Raw genomic sequence first — 19,062 nt, forward strand, 5'->3', positions numbered from 1 at the left:
TGTAGGCCCGTGGTAAGAAGCGTCAGAGCGGATTGTTTCCAGGCAGTCACGTGAAAATCTTGGACAGGAAAACATCACCAGCTTCTCCCGTTACGGAAGATGTAAGTAGCTGTTCAGCCAATTTTACAGACGAGAGAGAGAAACTACAGTGTAAGTTCTTCTCGTCAGAAACGAAATGCGCCTTGTGAAAAGCGTGACTTACCGCGAGAAATGAGACTCGTCTTGTTAGCGGTAATGTAATTCTTCAAAGTGAGCATTTAAGCGGTACGTCCATTTGATGAAACTGATGTTATACTTTTGTTTACCTTCTAGGTTTATAGTGTTCCCCCTTCAGTGTCAAGAGGTGTGTTTGTAGAATTTTGATCATTTTAGGGTTGCTTACGGTTGAAAAATATGGTATCGCGACGTTCTGTTCGATACGAGGAATGCTCACGAGAAAATGTAACGAGGCCAGGGCTCCTGTGATTTTCTTAGCAAGTAATTGATGTATCTACAGTTTCTGGATCATAACATTTTGTAGTTGGGGAAGAAAGGGGGAAGGTGAGAGCTGAGAGGAGTCGTACCTTCTCACTGCTTCACTGGGCGTCCAGCTGCGACCAAGTACTGCAGTTTCGTCTTGGACTAGGCTTTTCACAGTCTCTTTTAAGTAATTTGATAATAACTGATCCGCCTAGCTACCAGCGGATCAGTTAACAATTTTGTTAATTTTTTTAACTTCTCTTGAAATAAAAAGTGTGTGAGTATCTATTGAATACGATGGTCTTTTAACGTGTGAAAATAACTGCGATTTTCTCCTGCTTTGAAAGTTGACCAAACAGTCATCTTGGAACACACAACGAAGTTTGGAAAAATCGCTTGTGGCGAAGGGTGTTTTAGTTGTCTTGCTCTTTTGATGGAATTCTAAAGCTGTATATGTGATGAAATTATACACACTCCTGTAACAGTGAACGAGTGTGATCCCTGCCCTGTGTCTGTGAATTGTCCTATCGGCAGACTTTCGTGTGTAACCACCAGTGTCTTCTTGTTTTTCCTCAGCCAAACTGGAGCAGGTATTAGCCATGTTCCCGTACACTGCACAGAATGCAGACGAACTCACCTTCTACAAGGGAAGCGTTATAAACGTGGTGAGCAAGGATGGAGAGTGGTGGAAAGGCGAAATGAACGGCCAGACGGGCATGTTTCCGTCTAATTACGTCCAGCCGCTCAGTAACCTGCAAATGGGCCCAACACAATGTAAGTATACATGTACGAGCTCAACTTTACGACGCTTGGTCGGGGGAGTAAGTACTACTTCCGGTTTGAAACGGAAATTGAATGAGCCGGCGGTTGTCTTTAGATGTTGCTAAGCAACACGACGGCTCTTTCAAACACGGCGCTTCCTCCCCCGACTCGTTTGTCTTGCTTTTAGTGAGCGTTTTCCCTTACGTGGCAAGCAGCCATGTAAATTTATTGGAACAACAGAAAGTGTTTTCATACATAAGAAAAGAGTTGAACTCCCACAGGATTGGTACACCAACATGTCCATTTCATTATCTTGAAATAGTAATGAGCTTAAGCAATGACGGCGACGCCAAGGACGACGGCTGGAAAAAATGGTCTTAAATGCTACCTTTGAATTTCGCAACAATCCAGAACTGTTCGATGAGCCGAGCGGTCTAAAACCCTACTGAAACTAGATGTAACGCCAGCGATCAATTCTAGAAGAAAAATTAGCCCTCGTGGTTCACGTTTTTCAACATACGGAAATCTTGGTCATTTCACGGTGTTGTTTTGCAGGGGACGGCTTAGAAATGTACAAAGGTTTATAACGCACGTGCACAGCCATTGTTCTGTACATTAAATCTTTTGTTTGGTGGCGTACTCTTTGCCGTTGCCGTCGTGGTTTGCTCAAGTTCCCTACATGGCTGCCGTGACGTCGCGTGTAAATACTCCATAGGATAACGAGCATTCAGTTGATCTCTGAAATAAGCAGCCATGTTGCATGGCAGGAACAATGAAAATGTTTTGCATTAGAAAGAAATTTTTTCCCATACGAAAAAAAAAAATCTATTGTTCCTGCCATGCAACATGGCTGCCGTGCAAAACCTCTATACTTTGAATTGTAAAGCTACTAGCCGAGGCTTAGCTCTTGAGATTAAGTCTTTAAACAAGCATTGCGTTAAGCGTTTTGGAATATTTTTATAATCATAGCGCTTTATAAATTTAATTTCTTTTTATTGTATTGGCGAAACTGACATGTGTCAAAACGTGGTCACGTGCTCGTTTTGATTACGATTGCCTAAGTCGAAAGAACCTCTCTGTCTGTCCGTACAAGCCTATCCATTACGTTGTGCATGTTGCGTAATTGGAGAAGCTTTGGATTACAAATTGAGCTTTGGTTGGTTATTTACTGGTAGCTACAAGTGGTAGTCACTGTCATGTTGTACTCTTCTTACGTATTAAAAGATCCTTTATCATGGCAAGAATCTCGTTCATCCACTGATTCCTCAACAGCGCCTCGTATATTTCTAATGTTGTTGATCATCGTGACGTCGGTGGGACCAATTCATTGAGGGCAAAGATAAGCCCAGTTACGTAGCACATATGAAAACGGACCGACCTCCACCTTCTGAAAATGAAGATCACCAGTTCAAGAATCATTTCCCCTTTCAACAAAACGATACGTCTTGCCATACAGTGTTCGCAGTGCTGACTGTAACTCTGCCTAAACTGCATGTTGTGTATTTTTCTACAGGACGTAACAAACGTCTTCAGGACATGAGGGTGACAGAAATGCTTTGGGATTTATGTTTATCTTGATGAATTTAATTCATGTATCTATTAAAAGATGTAGCTTCAGGCTAGTTAAAGCCACATTAGATTTTAACGCTTTAGAGTGGCTAATGCTCAAAAACAAAATTATTAGTAATCTTGATTTTATTTATGGGTTTTGTGAAATGTCTTAGATATGTTGGTCACCGGAAAAAATTAGTACCATCAAAGATTTAGGTTTTCCATGTAACGTTTGCGTTTTTCATTTTCGTCGCTAAGGACATTATCCTGGTCGATAAAGTCTATTTAAGTTTGTTGGATTTGATAAGTTTTAACACGTTTTGTTCACTTATGAATAAAATTAAAAGGATAATAAAGTAATAATCATAACAGGCAAAAGTTGACAAAGAAAAAAAGATTGCGCATCATAGCCATGCAAACGATATTAGGTGTCGCGTCTTCTTCGCTATATTAACACTAGATGTAAAAGAAAAAATATTCGCGAAAATTATTTTTGAAACGAAGGAAAATTCAGAAACAGAATAAGTAGGTAATTTTATCATTAACTTAGTTAGGGGACCTTATTTTCAACAATTGGCTGGATCATTCAGTCGTTAATATTTCTCCAGAAATTTTGATTTATACTGTAAATTTGGTGTGTTGTTCTTATATGGACCTTTGTTGCCATTTCAAGAAATGAATTAATGATCAAATGTAACAAGGGCTCATTGTAGTGACTGCAGGATGGAGTAATAAACTGTTTAAGTTTGACGCTCATACTGTGTTGTTTTTGTCACGTTTCATTTAAATTCCCAAAGCATTTTTGTTCACCTCAGCCTCCTGTGTTTGTGAAAGGATCCGGTTCATGTCTAGTTCCGAAGGTTTTCTTTTTTCCATTTCTCAGTGAAATGTAAGCTGTGAAGCGGCGATAACGAGTTTCGAAGACCGTCGTGACGTCGCTTAAGAAGAATGAAAACCTCTGGGACCATGAGAGAGGTGTAGGGCTCCTGGATCCTTTGTATCAATTTCCGTCATTCCCTACCCTACCCCCTACCCACACCCCTATCCCCACCCCACACAGCTGCAGTCTATGCCATATACTGAAGAAGCTATTCCACAATATTTAGTATTTTTGCGTTTTACAATTATTACCGGGATATTACTGAAGGGATCCGCAAAATATTTGGTCGCAGAGATGTAGCAACCGAGGTAAATTAACATGGAATCAAAACACAGCACGGATAGTTACGATTTGGACAGAGAGAATGTTTTGACGTCCAAGTGCCTTTCAGAGTTCTTGTTAGGCGCTTCTTGATGTAGTCTCGATTGCCAGTCGGCTACGTTTTCGGCGATCCGGAAGGAACCCGTGCTTCCTACCCTTCCCCCTCCCTCCCCCCCCCCCTCCCCACCCACCACAACTCACAATTTGTCTGTCTGTGAAGAGTTCTAGCCTTCTTGATCGGGAGCAATATTCACGTAAAAACCCCCAAAGTCGTCAATGAATCTTGACGTCAAAGGGAGAAAAGGGAAATTGAAAAGTTTAATATCGGTTACTAACGGCGATATTCAAGAATAAGCGCTCGAGGACCAGTCCTTCGCACGGAGTTAGCCTGCTCGCTGAGGAGCAGAGCAAAAGACGGCTGGAGAGAAATTAATGATAATAAGTAAGGAGTGCGACGCGGGCTCCTCGCTCGATAACCCGTCTATTAAATTGTGTTTTCAACGGAGCGTTCTTTTTAACTTTGACTTTATATTATTGTAACAAAGTATTTTTTTTTTCCTCGTTGTTTGATATTTTAAATAATCCAAGTTAATGGTATGTCGGCAATATCAACACTCGACTATTTTTGGCTTAAAAGCACCGCAACTTGAATGATGCAATAATGACTGGTGGTTGCATTTGCGAAAACATTTGCGAAACGAGAGTGTTTTGCGCGGGAGACAGTTACCACGAGGCCTAAACAACTTGATGAAAAAAAAAACAAAAAAACTGAAAGCACATTTCAGTAAATGGAAAGTCTAAAAAAATTCTCTTGCTCGATGATTTAAATCGCCATCTCTGGTAATATTTCAGTTTCAAGTCAATTGAAAACAAAATGCAAATTAGTTTCTGGTGAGATTAAAATATTATCGACTGACCTACGTTGGATATTTACACGTGGAACTTATGACTCAGTCCTATTTTTAACCATATAAACGTTTTGACTCGAAAATAAGTCATTTACTGTTTCGAGCAAGGCCTCAGCGTTCGAGAGTTCGCGCAGTTTTGAGATCTGTTGAGTCGTACATATAGTACAGCACGTTATTTAGCGTTATTTCACGTGATGGGGTTCATCCTCGGGGAATCTCCTCTGCGGATTCAGAAGCGTGTGGCAAAAGCTTGTCACAAGAGCTTGCGAAACCTGAAAAACCAGTTTCGTCCGAAGAAAAAGATCGTTGTTAAGCAAGGAGGACACAATCAAAACAAACATTGTGCTACTCATGGTACGTAATCGTCGGTTACAAGTTCTTTTAATTCTGTAAAGCCAACAAACTGCCACTCTTTTCGCGTAGCTCGTCGACGAGCGGCAAGCGAAAAGAAGCGAAAACAAAAGTTGGCCGTTCTAATATTAGGGGTCGAGATCTCCGCGTTCGCCGGTGATTTTTGTTCCCCCTTCCTTAGCTCCCTCGCTTGAGGGACTACGCGACTCGTAGTCAATCGATTATACAATTTAATCTAAATTTGGTGCATCTTTATGTAAAAATTGAGATATAAACAGTAGAACGTATGAAACCTTTTTGCTATTTTGTACAGTCCTTGTTAAGTTTAACTTATTATTCCGGGGCCCGGATGTTCAAGGCACGATTTAGCTGATCCTGGGATAGCGTCGACCTTCATTTTGATTTTCTAACTTCCGAATACGGGTTTGTCTAAATATTCTTTACTTCCCGCGCGTTTTATTTACAGTGTTTCCTTTTCTGTAGAGCGAAAGATGCAACAAAAATTCGTAAGATACAGACCCTATTTTTTCCTCCTTTATATTTATTTATTTATTTATCTTCGATCTTGGGTCATAAATATAATAAATTGACGGAAAAAATACTCGGTTCGTATCCTATGGACCAGTCTAACCAGAGTATTAAGTGGTATGGAATTTTGTCTCTAGGGACGGGAGCGTTTGATGCAAAGATTTTAGCGTCGATGTCGACAACGGAGCGGCAAAGACAGGTAAAATAATGAATGAGTGCGTTAGCTTTCTCTTTTCGACTCTCTTGTTCCATTGCCGAAGACCCGATGCCGTCTCCTATTCCATTTTTCCGAGTTTATTTTAACACGGTTTCAAGGAAGTCTTTAGAGTGGTTTACAATTGGGTGTCGTAAAACCAAAACCAAACTAACGACTCTTGCCAATCACAAAGGACAGGGACAATACAGTGAACCAATCACAACTCGAAGCAAATACATACATTCGGCAGCGCATTCTGCGCGAAGCGCGGGAAAACGTTTGCGAGCGAGTCACGATTGGTTTTGGTTTTACTTGTGATTGGGTGACAAAGTGGCTCGAGTCGCTAGTACTGTAATACAAAACAAATGCAAATGCGAATTATCTTCGACACTCAAGTGAAAGGTGCTTTATTATGATTTTTCATTTTGTTTTTGTTTGTTTGTTTGTTTGTTTGTTTTTCGGGATGGTGGGCGGGGGGTGTAGGGGGGTGTCGTAGCCAGCGTGGAAGATGAAGTTAGGTTACCCCAGGTTCCTATTTATTCTCCTCAGTGGAGAAAGGTACTGGGAGGTCAGTCAGTAAAAAGTTTTGTTACCCAAGAAAACAAAACAACAAACTCGGCCAGGGGCCCGGGACTAGATCCCATACCCCTTGAACGACGCTCTAAACATAAGGTCCACCGGCCACTCAGGTGTATCCATCTACTTCTTCCTTTTTGTTTTTTTTTTTTGTACTTAATCTATTCTCTACCCTGCAGAACGTTATATATGAGTTGATCAACACGGAGCAGACCTATATGGATGACCTCAGCGCGACCCTGGAAGTGAGATCATGATTCAAACTATTGAAGTGATTTATTTTGTAGAAATTGCTGTTTCATTGTGTTTTCTGACAAACGTCTTACAAATTACTTTTTGGTTAAGTTGGGGCTTACGTCTGGTTTAAGTACTTGGTTACTAAGTCGCATGTATCCTTTCCGTGGAAACATTTCTTTCCCGGTTGGAATACATGTAAAACGGTTGTAGAATTGAATGCTCTCCCAGTTCCCGTTATCATTGATCCCCATCAAAGCCAAACTTTGGTCAAAATCTAAATTCTCCCACCTAATTCTCATACATTTTCAGAAATTGTCGTTGGGGGAATTTGTTTCCATGCGAAGACCCTTTCTTGAGATGATTTGCTCCGCACCGTTTTTCTCTCCTTTTTAGCCCAACTGTTTGTATTAATCATTGCTATGTAGGTAACTTTAAAAACCTCCGCTCCTTTTAAACCCAATTCTTTGCATTAATCATTGCTATATAACTGAAAGTTAAAAGCCTTTTTTCAATGCTTTAGGTGTTTTATAATCCTCTGGCGGACTCTGGTATGCTGACCGAACAGGAACTAAGTACTGTGTTTATCAACTGGAAAGAGCTCATTTGGTGCAACATGAGACTACTCAAGTATGTGTAATACATCATTAAACAGGGTACGATGCACAGGGGTAGATACAGTAATTTTCAAGGAAGGGGAAGGGGGTGTAGAATCAACATTAATGGGGCATGCCCTAAAATGTTTCAATTTGAGAATTGCCCAGTGTGTTTGCCTTCATTTCTGCAATAATATTCACAGTCCTTTTTTAACTTCTCTTTCATAGGGATGGTGAGTCGCTGGCTACCCAATCCACCCCCCCCCCCCTCCCAAACCATCCCTAGATGGGATAGCGTTTATAACCATGATATTATGATGTATTTTTTGTGTATTTATTTACTCCATGGGTTTCATTTTCAGGGCGTTTCTTATTCGCAAGAAAATGAGCAGCAGCGTCGCTATTACCTCGATTGGTGACATCCTCTGTGAGATGGTAAGATATTCACCCCAACTACTACTGGAATTAAGATCATACAAGCAATCTCTTTGTAATTAAAATTTCGTCTTTGTTGTATTTTTTAGCTGCCCCGTCTCACGCCGTACGTCAGATTCTGTAGCTGTCAGTTGAAAGCTTGTCAGTTGCTACAAAACAAGATTGAAACAAACCCAGACTTCAAACAACTAGAAAAGGTAAAGAAAAAAGCACAAGAACACTTCTAACCAGGTCCAGACGAGTAATCTGACACTGGTAAATGGACAGTTCGTCCTTTTAGGTTGTTCGTAGTGCGCGAAAACGGTCACCAAGCTCTTTATCTGCTCGGTTTTCAAGTCATGGCCTACCATTTTTAAACGTGTCTGGCCTTAGAAACTGCTGTTTGTCAAAAACCCATTTCCGAGTTGACCTAAGCCTCTCTATCAAAGCGACACCTGGTGCACAGCCATTCATAGAAAAATGAGTTTAATTTGCATGTGAATGAAATCTCTTTTTCATATGAAAGGATGGACACCAAGACTCGCGTTGAGAAAGAGCTTATTGCAGTACCCGGGTTACAGTATGAAACGAATCGGTCAGATACGAGTCAAAAAATTGGCTGTATTTTTTTTTGTTTATTTATTCTACACTGTTTTTTCGTAGTAAGTGTTAGCCCTCATTAGTGAATGTATTTTTTCAGAAATGTAGCGCGGATCCTCGAGCAAAGGGTCTTCCTTTGAGCAGCTATCTACTGAAGCCTCTGCAGAGAATTTGTAAATATCCTCTTCTGATAAGAGAAGTAAGTAAACTGCACTCGTTACTTACCGTCTTTCTCTACTGCCCAAGTAATGAATTTTACTTTTCTCTCATTTCGGCGTGTAAGTGCTTATTTGCCGCCGAAAAAAAAAAGTACCATGTAGTATCTTGTAGAAGTGGGTTCACATCTCTCACGGTGCAATTTTAAAGTAACGCGATTAATAAACCCCAGTTTAATAAAGAGTGCCAATGTTTAGCGGATGTTTGATCAGACGTTTGTTTCAAGCTATGCCATGGGTTAGTACTCGGGTGTGGTTATGGCCTTTGGTTAAATTATTGGGTTTTTTAACTTTATTCTCGTCAGATTTTAAAGTTTACGCCCGAGAATCACTTTGACAGAATCAATTTAGAAACTGCACTTGAAAAAGCTGAAGACCTCTGCCAACAGGTGAGTAAACATGATGCTCTCCTTATCTCCCTCCCTGCCTTGTCCCCTCTCTTTCCCATGTTGTTTTCTCTCCCTTTCAATCTGGATAGCCATTTCATGGACTATTAAAGTCGAACCCTCGAACTACTTTTCAGTTTTTTCTTTGTAACTACACTCAAAAAATGAGTGTGTTATTACTTGTTCACGTTATTTTTTGCAGGTCAATGAAGGTGTTCGATCGCAAGAGAATACTGATCGCCTGGAATGGCTTCAAACACATGTGAACCTTGAAAGCATTGGAGAGGTTGGTATTTTAGGCTCTTCTTCTAGGGCGTAAGGGAGCCGAAAGATTACCGTAAATTGCGATAACAGCAAGAAGCACGGGGGAAAAAATAGGAAAGAAAATATATGTTTCCCACTCCTCTTCACTGTGCTTGGTTAGGTATTGGGTACATTGCGTCCGATGAAACTGAACTGTACGCCTGGATCCGCAGGCTATGTGTAAACAGTTGTTGTAAACTTTTTGTTTTTTATTAACACAATTATATGCTACGTTACGAAGCTGTTCCTCCCTAACATGTATTTTAATCTGTTGTCTCCTCTTTTTTATGTAGCGATTAGTTTTTAATTCCACAACAAATTGCCTGGGACCGCGAAAACTCTTACACTCTGGAACACTTTGGAAGGTAATACTTTTTTTGTGATCAGTGATGGCCCGGGGTATGCAATCGATGGAAATCGATGATCGAAAAACCAATCGATCAATCGATATCAATCGTTAAAATTAGTTAATTGGTATCGATTGGTATCGGTCAATCGATCATCAATCGATAACCACACAAAAAGCGTTCATCGATTGCATCGATTGGCACAGCAACCTCGAACCTGTCCGATCATCCGCCATTTTTAGGAAGCCCAGGGGACGAAATTGTTAAAATAATTCCGACCCAGTCTTCTCAACGCAAAAAATATACCCCGTTGCACGTGTACTCCAATTACCCACTTGCCCGTCATTGCCTTTCCGTGTCATTATATATGTCTACGCAAGAAGTCCGGGAAGAAACTTTACTGAATATAAGGTGCATCGCTAAAGGCTATCATCTTTGCCGTTTTGAGATGAACATCCGTGAAGTATTTACTGCTGACAAGTAGAGGGGAGAACGCGGAAACGCGCTTAAAGTGTTTAACCAAGCAAGAATGGGAACAAACTTTTGAGTTGTCAAAAGAAGACGAGTACCTGTGGACGGGGCGTTGAAGAGAAAGAAGAGAGGCTTGTTCTCCTGTTAACGTTCAAAGGATTAAACTGAAATCTGTTTACAATTACTGCGTATAAAGATTGGATATTTATGCACCGATTCCTTCAATGTGCAACCAATCGGTACCAATCGATATCAATTTATCTATCGATTGTTATTGAAAATCGATACCAATCGATAACCACACGAATCTTCGCCATCGATTGGTCATCGATTATCAATACCAATCGATTAATCGATATCGATTCGTATTGATTGATATCGATTGTCATCGATTATCGATTTCATCGATTGGATACCCCGGGGTGATGGTTATTTTCCCCACATATATCGATGCGATGTTAATCACATACGCGAAAAAAGCAATGAAGTTCGTCACTTAGTGAATGTCGCCCCTTGGCCTGATAAGAAAGCGTATTTGTTGTTACCTCAACCCGCTTGGGTATAAATACTCAACCGAATGTGACGTGCGTAATGTAAGTTTAGAGCTATTTCAGTCCTTTTCATGTTGATTGCGAAGCGAATGTGTCTCAAAAGGGGAGAAATCAAGCTTGCGTTTGTTACAGACGTCGTCCTAGGATTATTATATAATTTCGTTCGCTATCAGTGCAATCTGTGTCGTGAATTATGAGTGTGGGAGACACGCTAGCCTAGTGGCTAGCACGCTGGTCTCTGGATGTTGGGAAAGAAACTGTACTCTTACAGTGCCTCCTATCTCTCTCCAGGGTGTATAAACAAGTTGCGGAGATCTCGTATATAGGGAAACCTAACAATACGGGGGACTAACCTACAATCCCATCCACGAAGGGAGTATGCTACTCACGTTGCTGCGAAAACTGAGTTGTAAACCGGCAGTGTGGGCTCTGCTGCCAAGAACGACTTTATCTTCCTTTAACTGTAAATTATGGACTGCAATGAAAGATAGGCCTTCAATTCCCGTCATTTTGAATTCGTTCTCGGCTTTTGTTCATTTCAGGTTAAGAGTGGAAAGGAGCTCAAAGCTTTTCTGTTCAATGATTTCCTTATGTTAACGCGACCGCGAAGCTCCATTACCGGAAATCTGTCCAAGAAGATTGGATTTAATGAACAGGAAGTCATCTATGACATCTACAGAAAGGTAAGGCGCGTGGGCATTTCGGTCGCCTCCGTTGACGTGCCAATCTCGTCCCCAGAGTTCGCGCCGTCGGCGTTGGGATCGAACGCCCGATGCTCTGGACTAAATCCAAAACCTGAACCAGAAAATCATGGTTCCAGTTTGATTGTACGCATGCGTTCATGGTCAATAACGGTTTCTGAACATGCGTAGAGAGGGTAACCGCTGTAACTAATGCTGGCCTCAATTTCTTGGTACTGACCAAAAGGATCGCGGCCTCTGGGAACGAGATTGGTGACGTACATGCCTTGCGTGTCTTGTTTGTGTCTAGACTCGAGTCTCTCACTCTCGTGTGGCGCTTTAGTAAGATTCCCGCCTATATTATCCCCCTTCTCACTGACTGCTGGCTTTTGTCATCCTGTAGCTTTTACTTGTTGTCAAGCATTGATTTGACATTTGTTTTGATTTCATTTCAGCCTATCATCCTCAATGAAGTCTTTGTCAAGAGAAATCAAGATGGCAATAGTACGTTTGTATTACTAAGGCTTGGCTACGTGTCCATTTTGCAATCCATTCCCATGCTCGCCTTCGTTAGTCTTCCTCGTTGCCTTATTGGTGCCTTTGTTTTGTCGAGTGCTTTTCTTCAAAATCAAAGAATTAATCATCGGTTTCATGTGCTTAAGAAGTATTTTTGAACCTCTTAGATTCATTCATTCATAGATTGCGTTATCTCAAAAACACGACATCTTAGGAAGCATCGCTGATAGAAAAAGAAAAAAAAGAGCTCTACTACAGGCGTTGGTTAGGATAAGAAAAAGAACTTGAAAATTTCAAATGTTCTCACTGGAAAGTTTTTAGTTAACCTGAGACTTGTCGTGAAATCCTGCTTGTGTACACGCCGTAGTTTTCAGTTTCATGAATGTTGACGCTATATTTATTCATTTACTTTCAGATGACGAATACGTCTTCCATTTATCGCACATCGATCAGATTTACTCCTTTCGAGCAGAATCGAAATCTGAAAGGTACCTGTCACTCGTGTGATGCTATATGTGTTTTGTTGCAACGTATTTTAATCCGGGGGGGGGGGGTTACTCTATACGGAAAGGCTCCGCCAAGAGGTCAAACCCCTTGCCCATTTCGTATACTTTTAATTGAAAAAAGGTGCCCCTTCCACATGCTTTCAAAACTGGCCGTATCATGAATAAATCACCAAAACTGGAAGTCGTCTTGTTAACGACGACAAGAACAAGCTCTATTTCCCTTTGTCGTTTTCATGTAGTACTTAATAAATGAAATGATACAGCCATAAGGCGCGTCTGTTCGAAATATGTTAATTAAAGGCCCTTTTGAAATAACTAAATGACAGATTTCCCTACATTTTCATATATCCCAACTTGTGAATTCCCTACCCTTTTATATACCTGAAGCCTGAAAAAGGTAACCCGTTTGGGCGGAGCTTCTCCTTTAGGCTATAATAGGGAGTATCCCCCCTGGGATTTTCATTAATAGATCGGGAGCCGTTTGTGCTTGAAACTGTCGCTATTACTTCAAAGCAGTATTAGAGTGGTTTTCACTCCATGATGTCGAGAGTAACTCGCGTTTGCTTTGGTTTTGCTTTAGTACACAACACGATTGGCTTCAGAAAAATGCTCATGCCAATTTGTCATCCAAACAGAAGAAAAATCAAAACCAGTCGTGACTCGCATGCACACTTTTTTCCACGCTTTGCAACAACTTCATGTATTTACTTCGAGTTTTGATTGGTTCACTGGATTGCCTGTGTCCATTGTGATTGGCCAGAGTAATTGTTTTGGTTTTGGTTTTACGACACTCAATTGAAAACCGCTGGGAACAGTTTAAATATTGTAACATAGTGCTTTAGCGTACCCAAACGATAAGCTGAGTGTTCGTCTGTTTCTTAGAAATCGATGGATGGAGTATATGGAGCAAGCATCGCAGAAATACATTGAAACAGAGCGTGAATTAAGACAGAAGGCTCACAGAGGTCAGTGTGATGTTAATTCGATGTTCAGTTTGTTATGATTTTTTTTCTCTTTCTTTTCTTCACAAACGTAGCATTTTTTTTTCGATGGTTGCCCCACTTGCGAAAAGGTAAAGGTTAGTCGCCCGTCTGGCGGGCGCTTGTTCCCTGTTTCCGTAGCGTAAAACGACTGGGAGAATTTATGGGATCCCGGTACCCATTTATATAGCTGCCCAGAGACAAACACTTCCAGGATAAATAGTCTTGCCCAAGAAAACACCGACCCCGATCAGATCTCGAACCCGGACTGTTAAATCCGGATTCCAATGTACTAACCATCAGGTCAGCATCTAGGGATGTGGCAAGACGTTTATAACCCCCCCCCCCCCCCCCCCTCCACCCCCTGTACCTGTTAGTGGCTTCATGAACACGCTGTAACTTTTTTGCTATGTTGCCTCTCTGACGCGCGTTTTTTTGTATTTGTTTTTGTATTTGTTTTTGTTTTTGTTTTTGTTTTTGTTTTTTTTGTTTTTGTTTTTTTTGTTTTTTTGTTTTTTGTCATTAGCAAAATCTTTCAGAACCACTGGAATTGGCAAACTCAAAGTCACCTTGATCGAGGGTGTGGACTTAATAGCTTCTGATCCGAATGGTGAGTTTTACATAACGCTAGGTTTTCCACTATTGTGGAATTGTTATCTAGCGACTTGAATCCACCACTTACACAACTCGAAACAAAAAACATATCACAGGTTCCAAGCACGGGAAAACGTGCAACCTATGACTAAGCGCGTGAAAACGGTACCAAGTGCGGGAGAATTGACACGAGCGTAATCTGGATTGGTTGTAGCTGTTTCAACTGCTTAGGGAATAGCGACCTCACTAATTCAGTAGCGCGCGCTATGAGTCCATAGGGGAGCTAGTAGAAAAGAACAAAGATTTCTTTTTGTCAAAAAAAAAATCTGGAAAGGTAATTTTTAGAGAAGACCTCGCTGAGCGCTCTGTTCTTAATTAAAAGTACTGAGTCATAAGTTCTTGAACGTATCATTTGGCAAAGGGTCTATTCTTGATAAAGGCTGCTTTTATTGACTGAGGCTGCGTAAACTGGCCCTGAGCCCGTGAGCGGAAGCCATCCTCTCAGTGATTGGAGGAAATTGCTATCACATCGCCTCGCTTGCATGCCGATAGGCAAATACCTCGTTTTCATCCCTTTTACCCAACTGTTACACAAACAGCAGCAAGATATAATGCTGTGGTAACAGCTGAGGTGCACTTGTAAGATATTTAGAGCTTTTTTCTGCTTGGTGAGCATGGCGTGAATGTTATTAAATTACATGAAGTGATAATCGAGTAATTACAACCCAACTGCCTGAAACAAAAGGATTAATAAACGTGACGTAACTAGAAATACATCCTACTTCAAACTAATAACCTGCTTCTTTATATTCCGTTCGATAAGTTTAATAAACAAGAGCGCGCTAAACGAGATTATATACAACAATTTTAAGTGACACTGTGATGACAAGAATCACCGCTACGCGCAGTGAGAGGACAAAAGCTTATTGCAAACTGGCTTTTTTTATTTCTTTTTTGTTGCTGTCGTTGTTGTTGTTTTTTTCTTCGAGTAAAGAGCTTCAACATTTAAACCGCGCTTGGCAAGATTACTTAGGGCGAATCGTTCAGCCATTTTCGCATTTCCTATGCACTTATCTCAAGAGAAATTTTAACAAGAACTTGTTGATTTAAATCGTTTAGGCTTCTAGAATTGCTGTCAAATTTGAATGCACGTTTAATACGAGAGTGGAAAAAGCTTTTTGGATTAATAACGTGTTAAATTGACAAAAATAAATGTGGCGTCAGTCTTTCAACTTAACAGAAATTTATTTAGTTTCAAGTAATAAAGCTAAACAACTACATTAGCACTCGATGCTGTGACTGGATCGCTCCACAATTATGTGGCGTTGGAACTCTATACAAATGGTAAATGAATTAAATGAACGGATATTACTAAAGAAAATTTTCATTTTGTTTTGCATTTTCTGGAACTTCTTTTCAAACAGCGGAGATCACAAAAGACATCTTTCTCTAAATAGACTTTGAAATTAAATCCTGTGTTTTAAAAGCGCATTTGCGGAATGGGAATATTGCAAATAAGACAGTGTTCAAGGTGGCTAAATTTCTTCCGGACAAAAGAAACCAGTTATCAGAAAGCAGGATAAAGGTCACACCCTAACCAAAAGAGGTCTTACCATAATAAAGAATTCGAATCGTACTGTTATCTAGGGTTTACCTTATCTTTTATTTCAGTTTCCTTTTGTTCTTTTATAGCATGGAAAAATGTATCATATTGTTCGACATTGGTGTGAAGAAACGCTTGTTTTCTTTCTTTCTTTCTCACGCTGGAGGCAGCGTAATCGTTTAAACTTAATCCTTAAACGGAAAAGTTCTTTTATAAATGAAATCCTGGATGTTCTGTGGTAAACGAGAACATCAGATTTAGAATGGATTAAGATACTTTCTTAGTCGAAACCTTGCGACTGAGAAAAACGAAAGTTGTTTTCTTAATATTCAAAAATAATCATAGCGCTGAGAGTTATGCGCAAAATGTCAAGCTAGGATACCATTATCGTTGTAACAATTGTTACAAGGCACGCAGAACACTTTGAACTTTCGCGTAGATCGCACATAACAATGTGATCAAGTAAGAAGATATTTTTCAGTCTTTTCTTACAAAGGCTTTTTCTGTCTTAGAGAGCATCGCTTTCAGACATGCCTCCAAAATAGAAGTGACAGAACCGGAACTCGTTTAAAACCTCCTTGAAGGCAGTACGGTAATTTGCGCTTCCCAAGGCATAAGTTATAGGGTTTAAACTGCAACTACAATAAACCAGAAAATACGAGATCTTATAAAACGCGCTGGTCTGCGCAATGTTTGTAGCTGTGGCGATCGAGTATGGAAAAAAGCAAAACACGAACGCGATTGTGACAATTAGCAACATCTTGACGATTTTTCGCTTGACGATAGCATCGTTTTCTCCACCGGCGTTCGCGTTAGACGAACAAATCGTGTTGGTGAAATACAGACCTTTGATTATGCTGAAATAACACACAAACATCGTAACAAACGCTGTTATTACTATCACAGCGAGTATGATCCAGTAGGCGCTGGCTTTCGCAGGCCACAGGGTAACACATCCCTTTGTTTCCTCGTCGTACGTCTCGAAAACGAACAGCGGACAAACGTAAACAACGGCGAAAACCCAAATGCACACAATGGCGTAAAGGACGTTTCCTTTGCTGAGCCGAAAACGCGTTTCCATTGGAGTCACGAGTGCCTTGTACCGCTCTACAGAGATTAAGGTTAACGTCAATCCAGATACGATCATACCAATGCCAGCGATGCTATGCGTTGTAATGAATTTGCAAAGGAAAGTTCCTAGCTGCCCGCTCGGCTGTGCGGTGTAGGAGAGAATCGTCCCGGGTAAACACCAGAGAAGAGTCAACAGGTCCGCAATGGCGAGATTGACTAGCAAGAAATTCATGGTTGTATGCATAGAGCGCTTTTTTCGGACCACTTCTATGACCAGTGAGTTGCCGCAGATTCCAATTAAGACCACAATGGTGTAGGCTGTGATCAGAAAAATCTCGTCCGTGGACGCGTGCATATTGGAACGTTTTGTTTAGAGTAACTAACAGTAAGATCCGGTCGACTTTCCTAGTTGGTTCAGTGAAGTTCCAAATTGTAATTTTCACAGCGCTAGTATAGCTTTGTTGTCTTCATTGGCCATTGCAGTATTTTCTAATGTCGATTCCTTTCCTAATAAAACGTGTCTGTTCCCCCTCCGGCTGCTCGTGACAAGTTGCGAAGAGTTTCTCGTATTTAAATTTTGAAATCAAGCGAGAACAGCAGTTGTCCTTGGGGTTCTGCCAATTATTTTTATCAATTTCTCATTCTATCTTCCTCTGTCTCAGTGAAATCCGGCTAGTAGTAGCTTAGGCGTCAAGTATTTTAACGCTTCTCTCCGTGGGGAAGTCGAAATCTTTGCTCTGTGTGGAGTGGTCTAGCTAAAGTGACAACATCAAAGTTTGTTCACTGTAACAAAAAACCAATAAGAGGCATTAACTATGTTGAATGAAAATCTCTTAGTAACTGGATCAATGATATGTCAGTGCGAAGCATTTAAAAAGAGATGTTTTGGCGGCGAAAGTGTTTTGTGTTTAGTTTTTACGCGAAGGAAGCATTTAACGCTTAATGTTTGGATTTTCAACAGCTGTTTTACAACTCAGTTGTCTTACTTTACTCTGCTTTCGAAAATCTGGGAAATAATAATAATAGAAAAAACGCTCTGTGTCAGGGAATAAATTTCTTAGATTTTGCCCAAGGCCAAAAGCATTATCTCCTTCTTAGTTGGGAATAATATTGTTTTCTGCTACTGAAATACAAAGATAGTTTACAAACAGAAGTGTAGATTACGAAAACAAAGGTGTAATTAAAAACTCGGTGAAGTTCACATTTCTGTCAAGTGATTTATAGAGCTGTCTTTAAAAGCTGAAAACCTATTGGTCAGCTCTTGAAGGTTCCACTGATTACAGAAGTGTTCAGCTTAACCTCCCGTGAGCAATTTATTTTTCTTTCAGAACTCTTTTGTAATAGTCTGATGTATACAAATTCAAATGTATTTGCTTATCAATGGAAAACACTTTGAAAGAGTAGAAGACGAGTATAGAGCGAAAAACAGATGCACAAAACTCGAGTTGCATTAAATATAATTATGTGAAATTTAATCGCAGATACCCGTCGCTAAAGGCGTCAATTAGGCAAGTAACTAGAAGACATTCTGAAAGAAAGAAAAAATAAGGTGCATGTAACTCCTAGGCACCTTTAGAAGTGGACTGCCGAAAGGATTTCTCTCAAGGAAATAGGATGTGATATGAAATCAGATATTGTCATTTCCTCTCCTTTGTTCTGTAAATAGCAGCTCTCTTCGAGGGACTGTAAATGGTGGAGAGAATTGTCTTCTTTAATCGATACACAAATATATAACGGTGAAGAAGCTGCGTTGCGAGTTGACGCATGCTGTAAAACATACATCCTAAGTTGTGCTTAATCTCCCCGCTTTTTAACCATCATTGTTTCAGGTTGATTTACTGTTTTAACGTTTAAGTTTCTTTCGATCTGGGATTTTACGAACCGTAAATTATGACTTAATATGTCTTGACAACTCCAGGGATGGCCTTCCTACCCAGTGCGGAAGATAATTTCACCAACGCTGTTGATTTCTAGTTTGCGGCTAAGTGACAGGTTGTAAAGCATATGATTAGAGCTGACTTACCTTTGAATCTTACAGGAGGAATTCGTCGCTTTTTTTCGGGCACGTTTCTATGATATAATTCCGTCAGCAAATGGGATCTGCAATTCACATCAACTGGGCGATAAATTAGCATAAGAATACCATGTTTGCATATCGCTTCGACGTTTGTCAATATGGTTGATTTTTCACATTTTAAGCCTAAGGGTGAAAAACGCTTTTTTTTTCGTTCAGAAGGAAGGTGTCGACAATAAATATAAAGTATAAGCTTGAACATTTGAACCTGTAAATTCTCCAAAGAGGCAATGGTAAAGTTGTGTGGAAATTATGAAGGAGAGTTCACGTGTCGATTATGGAAACAAGATGATAAGAGTATACTGCGCTATTCGGATTGGAATTGTCGATGAGAAGACATTTAATTTTGATCTGTTTCTTTACGATTAATGAAAATTATTTCAACATTG

General features: G+C 40.3%; 2 protein-coding genes across 2 annotated transcripts in view; one reads left to right on the top strand and one right to left on the bottom strand.

Moving 5' to 3' along the window:
- LOC110057908 (intersectin-1-like) overlaps nt 1–19,062 on the top strand; it is a 37,750-nt gene that overhangs the window by 13,482 nt on the left and 5,206 nt on the right. The window contains exons 21-37 of the mRNA XM_089283406.1: nt 6–101; nt 313–343; nt 1,036–1,233; nt 5,898–5,959; nt 6,712–6,777; nt 7,290–7,396; nt 7,725–7,797; nt 7,887–7,994; nt 8,477–8,575; nt 8,897–8,980; nt 9,180–9,263; nt 9,574–9,645; nt 11,192–11,332; nt 11,785–11,833; nt 12,261–12,333; nt 13,234–13,316; nt 13,858–13,941. Coding sequence (XP_089139532.1) covers nt 6–101; nt 313–343; nt 1,036–1,233; nt 5,898–5,959; nt 6,712–6,777; nt 7,290–7,396; nt 7,725–7,797; nt 7,887–7,994; nt 8,477–8,575; nt 8,897–8,980; nt 9,180–9,263; nt 9,574–9,645; nt 11,192–11,332; nt 11,785–11,833; nt 12,261–12,333; nt 13,234–13,316; nt 13,858–13,941 — 1,510 coding nt within the window. The remainder of the gene's footprint in view (nt 1–5; nt 102–312; nt 344–1,035; nt 1,234–5,897; nt 5,960–6,711; nt 6,778–7,289; nt 7,397–7,724; nt 7,798–7,886; nt 7,995–8,476; nt 8,576–8,896; nt 8,981–9,179; nt 9,264–9,573; nt 9,646–11,191; nt 11,333–11,784; nt 11,834–12,260; nt 12,334–13,233; nt 13,317–13,857; nt 13,942–19,062) is intronic.
- LOC110057820 (neuropeptide Y receptor type 2-like) lies at nt 15,152–18,697 on the bottom strand. Its single transcript, XM_089283407.1, has 2 exons — nt 18,623–18,697; nt 15,152–17,382 (listed from the first exon to the last, which is right to left on the bottom strand). The coding sequence occupies exon 2, from the start codon at nt 16,952–16,954 to the stop codon at nt 16,037–16,039; it is 918 nt and encodes a 305-aa protein (XP_089139533.1). The 5' UTR covers nt 16,955–17,382; nt 18,623–18,697; the 3' UTR covers nt 15,152–16,036.

Source organism: Orbicella faveolata, unplaced genomic scaffold (genome assembly GCF_042242905.1).
Source record: "Orbicella faveolata isolate gen_17 unplaced genomic scaffold, um_ofav_v1 contig_12, whole genome shotgun sequence".
NCBI lineage: Eukaryota > Metazoa > Cnidaria > Anthozoa > Scleractinia > Merulinidae > Orbicella > Orbicella faveolata.